Source organism: Limulus polyphemus, unplaced genomic scaffold (assembly GCF_000517525.1).
Source record: "Limulus polyphemus unplaced genomic scaffold, Limulus_polyphemus-2.1.2 Scaffold5205, whole genome shotgun sequence".
Taxonomy (NCBI): Eukaryota; Metazoa; Arthropoda; class Merostomata; order Xiphosura; family Limulidae; genus Limulus; species Limulus polyphemus.
The window spans coordinates 64919-72377 of record NW_013670815.1 but is presented as its reverse complement, the minus strand read 5'-3'; the positions used below and the strand labels follow the sequence as shown (position 1 = coordinate 72377).

The 7459-nt window shown below is 32.2% G+C and overlaps 1 protein-coding gene across 1 annotated transcript in view; it reads right to left on the bottom strand.

The window, feature by feature from the left end:
• Positions 1-708: 708 nt before the first annotated feature.
• LOC106472271 (transmembrane protein adipocyte-associated 1 homolog) overlaps positions 709-7459 on the bottom strand; it is a 10415-nt gene continuing 3664 nt past the window's right edge. The window contains exons 3-5 of the mRNA XM_013932898.2: positions 6423-6512; positions 2167-2239; positions 709-1550 (exon numbers count right to left, since the gene is read on the bottom strand). Of these exons, the coding sequence (XP_013788352.2) occupies positions 1444-1550; positions 2167-2239; positions 6423-6512 (270 nt within the window). The 3' untranslated portion in view covers positions 709-1443. The remainder of the gene's footprint in view (positions 1551-2166; positions 2240-6422; positions 6513-7459) is intronic.

Genomic DNA, 7459 nt, shown 5'->3' with positions numbered 1-7459 from the left:
ATAATAACATGCAAAAAGCAGAGAATGTTACTAACTATCACAATTTTTTTTGGCTTTCTAACTATGTGACAAGAGCCAGTAAAAATTCAGCTAAGCTCTTCGGTGTATTTTCCGTGGGAACAAGGTTTGAACTGAAAGTGAAATATACAATTCTCAAAAAGAGATGATAAATAAATTAGAGACCCAGAGAAAAAATGTTATTAGGGAAAATTCAGGATTTTTTTAAATATTACCTTATAAAATTAAGAAATTAAGACTTATATAATATTAAAATTTGTATTATTAGCTATGTTTTTATGCCAAATATATATGTATATCATGATAAGAAAGTAGTTTAATTAAACTTTGAATGTAACCCACTAAAACCTGATAACGTGCACATAAGGATGCCCATAGCAAGTGTGTTAAATAAACTAAGTGTAGTTATAATAATAATAAAAAAGTTTTAACTCTTACTAGAATAGAGATATGAAAATTAATAGTTCAATTTCTGGTTTTGAGCTTTGAAATGAAATTTATTACAAAAGTACAGAATTTATAAACAAATGAAATTTCACTATTAAAAATGAAAAATCAAACGTATTCTTTACCAGTAAACTCAAAATTCACCTGAGTCATGCTAGGTTGTTTGGAATGAATAACGTTAACTCATTACCATGTTGATTTTTAGATCTATTCTACATTATATAAAGTTAATTTTACTTAGATGCTTTTTGATCTATGTTTCATTCACATAATTTAATCAGATTAAAGACCAATTAATCAAGTATCAGTTAATTATATTTGGGTAAACAAAACTGATTAATTGCAAGTATGAGACAATTACGGGTTATTTGTAACTGGAAACGGGGATAATTTTACTTCTAAGTTAGGCCTAGATAAAACTTTGCATTTCAGATATTTAGACCTACTTGTAATTTATGAGACTTAAAAGTAGGAATATTTACAACTAACTAATATTACACTACTTAAAGATATAATTTCATCAGTTTAGCTAAAAAAATGTTGATTAATATTACTTCAACAAGAGTAAGTTACCTAATCAAAACTAAAAATCATACATGGTGACAAGTAAGTCTAAAAATCAATGTGGTAATGAGTAGATCTAAAAATCAATGTGGTAATGAGTAGATCTAAAAATCAATGTGGTAATGAGTAGATCTAAAAATCAATGTGGTAATGAGTAGATCTAAAAATCAACATGGTAACAAGTAAGTCTAAAAATCAACATGGTAACAAGTAAATCTAAAAATCAATGTGGTAATGAATAAATCTAAAAATCAATGTGGTAATGAATAGATCTAAAAATCAACATGGTAACAAGTAAGTCTAAAAATTAATGTGGTAATGAGTAGATCTAAAAATCAATGTGGTAATGAATAGATCTAAAAATCAATGTGGTAATCACACAGATTTATTCTCATTAATTACAGACTCTACAAGTTAGGAATTACAACATAAGCAACTTACCTGTGTACTGGAGTAGGCCAACGAGATAAAAAACGTGACAAACAGAACCCGCCTGATACTTGTGTTACTATCCAGATGTCCTACACATGGATAAATTTGATACATTTGTGACCAGGTTATAATTATCAATAACGTACAGCATTACCACTTATAAATATCGAACCAATTGGAAGCTCACATTCCGGGACACTTGTTAAAATTTTTTAACTATGATTAAATTACCTCACCACAATTACATGAGACATAATCAAATTATTTTAAAATTCCAGCATTTAATATACCCACAATTCCCAACAAGACAATCTCAAGCCTAGTGATGTTACTTTGGACTTGCACATTTTAGTTCTCTGGCATACTGAATATTTCTAGACAACTTACTTTGTGTATCTCAGTTTAATATTGTTTTAGTTCTGAACACATTTTGGATCAGAAGTCTTAATAATTGATTAGTAAAAAGCTGGAGACGATGTCAGGGTCCAAAATAATTAAATAAAAAATGTTTATTTCAACTTTTAATTATTATATTGTTATTACTTTTCATACAAACATAAAATTGCAACTTTTGAAATAACTACAAACTAAACATTAAGCTTTTTTTTTTACATATACAGTAGGTGGGGAAAATAATTGGATGATTTAAAACCTAAAATTAGTTACAGAGATCGTTGACCAAACTTAACACTGAACTATGCTCACCAAATGCTAATCCAAATATAAGCACACTGATTTCTGTTGAAAGAAGAGAGAATCGTACAACTACCCACAGGACCTGTGAGAAACAAATCTTATTTTTATTTCTGTACGTAAACTGAAGTTAAAAATGTGGAATATATATTGTTTTTCTGCTTTAGTGCAGGGTGAGCATTATACAAGGTTTGATCGTATATATTCTTTCCTCGTAGTGAAAGAAACATACGAGAAGTTGACATGTTTGTCAGATTTTTATATTAAAAAAACAATAATGTATTAAATCAATCTCTTGTTATTTCTACAACTTCTCTTAGAACTAACAAGAATACCCTCTCAAATTTAGTTGCTTTAGGTCTTTACAATATTTACGTAGTAACATTTTATTATTTAAAGTGTATTTATCAGTTACCAGTGCTTAATGTTAACAAGTCGGCAAACCGTCCAGGAAAGTCTGCTCATGTAAGCAATTGCCAAACCTTTACAAGTGAGACCAGTCAAGTGAAAAAAAAAAAAAGTTGAAATTTTCCATACTTGCAAATGTATTTAAGATAGACACTCACCTCTTACATAAACAAATGGTTAGTGCTTTGACACTACTGCCAAAACATTTTTCTATATGTGCCAAGCCAATGAATGAGCTAATACTGCACAAAATAACATCTTGTGCTAATGTTAGGATATAATGAACATCAGACAATACCCCTCCACAAGTACGAGGGGGACACAACCTACTTGCACTGTACTTCCCTTGTGTAAACCAAAACTCATTCTCGAAGAAGTAAAGAAACCACAAAAGAGGGGTGGTTTTGTGGTATCTATTTGAAATACATGTTCAGAAAGGGAAAATATTAACTTCAAACAACAATACTTAAATCTCTACGGAACAGACAGCTAGAATTCCACATTGAAAATATGGTGGAGGAATCAGTGCAAAGAAAGTAATTAACAAAAGATGAATTCCTTTCTATAACTATAGAATCAGAATGGGGAAATCTCATGAAGTGTCTCCCCCAAAACCAAGTGGTTGGTCAAAAGGTCTTCCTGTAGTCTTTATTTCTTTGCTAAATCGTCACAAAGGTGGGTAAAATGTGAAGGCTACTCAACCACAATATATATATATCCCAGGGCTAATCAGACCATATAAATGGTGTGTGGCCAGAGCAATATGTCAAGCCACATGGTGTGTGAGAAATATTTAAATGAAATACTTACAAGAATATACAGGTTCAGAGATATCATGCTTGAACTGCCTCCTGAGGAGAATCCCAGCTGCTCACAACCACCAGGAATCATCCAATTGTTGGAGATGGTCTGTACTACTCTTCCAAATCGACATCCCTGCTTTGTTTCCAATCAATGGGTGTGTCCACTCAGTCTCATACCAGTGGAGTATTAAACTGCTCCCAAGGTGAACTATCCATATAGCTCCCCTCCCCCACAAGCAGACTGCTATTGGTGAAGTAAGAATTTTCACTAAGAGACCATGGAATTGGATCCCCTGAATAGACAGCATGAGCTATCCTGTTAGTTGGTTGATTAACTTGCTTTTTCTTTTATTTTGTCCAGCACAGCTTGGAAGGTAAATATATACACGCTGAAAAAAGCAGCTTGTGAAAAAAAAAAATTATCTCAGTAGTGGCCATTGAGCCAGGGTAGATGGGCTGAACACTTCATTATTCAGGTTTTTGGATAGAGAAGTACTCCTTGTGAGGCAACACAGGTACTTTGTGGGCTCTTGACTCTCCTTTTTTTAAGGTTTTTTTGATTGTGTAGATATTGTATAAAAAATACCTTCTCAGAACCTCTGGGAAGAATGGTGACTGATGAAACCACACTGTGATATAAGTAATGCAACCTAAAGGTGTCTGGGGTCATCCACATCTGATGGTAGGATTCCATTCAAAGGGCATCAATGACCAAAGACAAGAGAAGCCATGAAACTCGATGGGATGTGAAATTAAAAATACAAAAAGTCTCATCTCCCACAGCAGAATGGACAAACCAGATGAGTTGCTCAACCCATCCATTCCAATTGGAAGGAGGAGAGGAAGTTTGTGATAGAAAATGAAGATTTTGATTGCTTCTAAAGGGAAATGTGCAAGTGAGGTAACAGAAGACAAAGGAAGCTGTACAGAAGAAATTGATTGGAGAAAACATCCAATTACCCTCCCAGATTACCAAAATACTGGGAAGGAAGGAGCAGTCTGGAAATAAAATCAATCTGTTCATGTGAAAAATGTGAGAGAAGCTTCTTATATATCTACGAACTAGAAGAAGAAAACATCCACTCATATAAAAATGATACAAGAAACACCAAAAATTTGAACATAGGACTTTTGAGAGCCCCAAGAACTACAGAGATTCTAGCCTGGAAGAGGAAGACAGATTAGAAAGGCTATAAAAAAACTCCTTACAAACTGGAGTACGAGAAAGAATATTAGATACCCGATTTATAAGATGGTAAAGGACAGATGTGGAGGTTACCTGATCCACATCTGGAAAAGAACAGAAAGTAAAGACAGGCTGTAAGAAACTGGTCAAAATCATTCAACGACGTGGCAGAAGGCTCAGCATAAGCAGGACCACAAGTCCTGGTTCTGAGAGGATAGAAGAACCAGTACAATGATAATAACACTGCTCACCATCAGAGTATCTGAAGCCTTCAATGAAGATATCTCCTGTTGAGGAGTTTCTGGAACTCAGGTGGCTTTAAAAACATATATATTCAATATGATCCATAAATCTAGATTAATTGAAGTTATTATTAATATTATTATTAATTCTCTTTAATCTTTTCTTTCTTTTCATATTTTCCTGTTTTTTTGTTTGTTTGTTTTATTTCCTTTTGATAAAACAAACTGGTTATCAGCTTCTACCAGAACCAATTCTTATAATTAATGATGATGGACAATATTTCCTTAAAGGAAACCATAAAGCTTCTTGAACGCTTCTCCCAAGATAATTCTTATTAGAAGCTGCAACAGAAATTAATTTAGATTTAAAAGTTAGGCATAGTACAAAAGAATCTTTATTTGACAGAAGGCCCAAGAAAATAACACATCCAAATAGTTTAGTGCCAAGTAAAAGAACGAGTTTTTGGTTTACACATAGTGCTAAATGGCAGCAGTATGCAACGAGGTTGTGTTGCCCTCCTGCTGCTGGAGAAGTATTGTTAAGTTCCTCTCCTGTTGGTGGAAGAGTATCATTAAGTTGCCCTCCTACTGCTGGAGGAGTATCGTTAAGTTCCTCTCCTGTTGGTGGAAGAGTATCATTAAGTTGCCCTCCTACTGCTGGAGAAGTATCATCTAATGATAATTGAATTGTAGACTATCACAGTACACATTATTGCATGCAGGGATTAAAGGTCATTAAATAGATTGATTATTCAGCAACAACATTTTCAGCAGTAGCAGAAGACATGAGCTATTTGTTCTGCGGACAAGTGAGTAACACAATACGAAATCATCATTTCTTACCTTCATTTAAAAGAACCATTAAACACAATAAAAATTTTCAATACCTTATACTTACTAGACTAATCCATTTATGTACTGCTCTGTGCATCATCTATTACTGTGAGCTTTAGGTTTTTCAAGGGAAATGTGTTACATCATCATCATCATCATCATCATGTCCCGATTGCCATTTAACAGTATTTAATTATGAATGTCAGAAACTGCTTTTCCAGATGTGTAATTTACCGTGATTGTAGCAAATATTTTTGTTTCAATATATTAATACAACTAGAGATGGGTATATTTAGGGCAAGTGCATATTATAGCCCTGGCAAATGTCCTACATGGCAATTTATCTAAAAACTTGGCATAAAACCTTGGTTATAACATGTACAGTAAACTAAATTTTATAAACAAATGTTAATCACACGCTAACAAACAAACTTGTATCAAGTATACCTTTATAATCAAGCACGTACTGTAATTAATGATGTTCAGAAAAACAAGATATCAAAACTTACTAAGTTAATGGCAACAGTTAAAAAAAACAAACTCCAATCTAACAGTGAAATCGAATAAATTTACCAAATCATGTTCCAATAAGTTCTGAAGTTCTAACATTGTCGTAACTTTGCTTTGAAGTCCAGCATCTCTTAGTTTCAAGCCAGAAGAAAGAATTGTCGATTTATACACTCTTAAAAATGTTTAATATTACACAAAAATTAATGCTCTATCACTTCTAAAAAAACTTTAATAAGACTTGTATATTTAACTTATCACACAATATATCATTTTTTTAATGTGTACCTTATCAACCAAGTCTCCAGTAAACATTGCTGCATTCACTGTCATAGAAACTATGCAACGGGTCACACTCACAACAGCACTGACAAAAACCTGAAATACAAAAAAATATCTGTGGTGAAAAAAATTAATTTCTACAAATATCTGATGATGAAGCATTCAATTATTGGTTAAGTTTATGTAAATATGATGTTCAATATTCCATAAAAATAATGAAAAAAATCTAAATTTATATATGATAATTAAAAGATTTCAATGTAAAAATACTGGATATCTTTTAATAGCAATTTTCAGTTTTACACAACACCCAAAATCTAGTTTTAAACTACTTTCCTTCTTTTCAATAAAAACTAATTCTAGCTACCCTAAAAGTTTAAAAACGTTATTGCAACATACATGTAAAAACATGACAAAATCAAGATGGTTTCTCCAAATATTTCTAGTCTCATAAAAGAAAAACCTTCTCATTATGTCTGTCAAGTCACTACTTGCAAGTATAACAGGAACATTTAAAATACAAAGTATGTGTGTGCACAGAGAATACAAGTATTTTAAAAGTTTAAATCAATATTACCCAAATCCTAGTTAATTATGATACCACAGAAGAAGATTAGCAGTAACTAATCTTGAAAACGTCCTTTAATTAATAAAAAGTCATGCAATATAAAATCACAGATTCTTGCAGGGCTCAAACACTGTGCATACGATATGAAACAAAGTTCTAATTTAAAACAACCAAAAGTAGATAAAAATTTAAACAATACTCACAAACTCCATAGAAGACATCTATAATGCTACAAAATACATAATTATCAGGGGAGCTTTGTATTTCATTGCAGAAGACATCTATAATGCTACAAAATACATAATTATCAGGGGATCTTTGTATTTCATTGCAGAAGACATCTATAATGCTACAAAATACATAATTATCAGGGGAGCTTTGTATTTCATTGCAGAAGACATCTATAATGCTACAAAATACATAATTATCAGGGGAGCTTTGTATTTCATTGCAGAAGACATCTATAATGCTACAA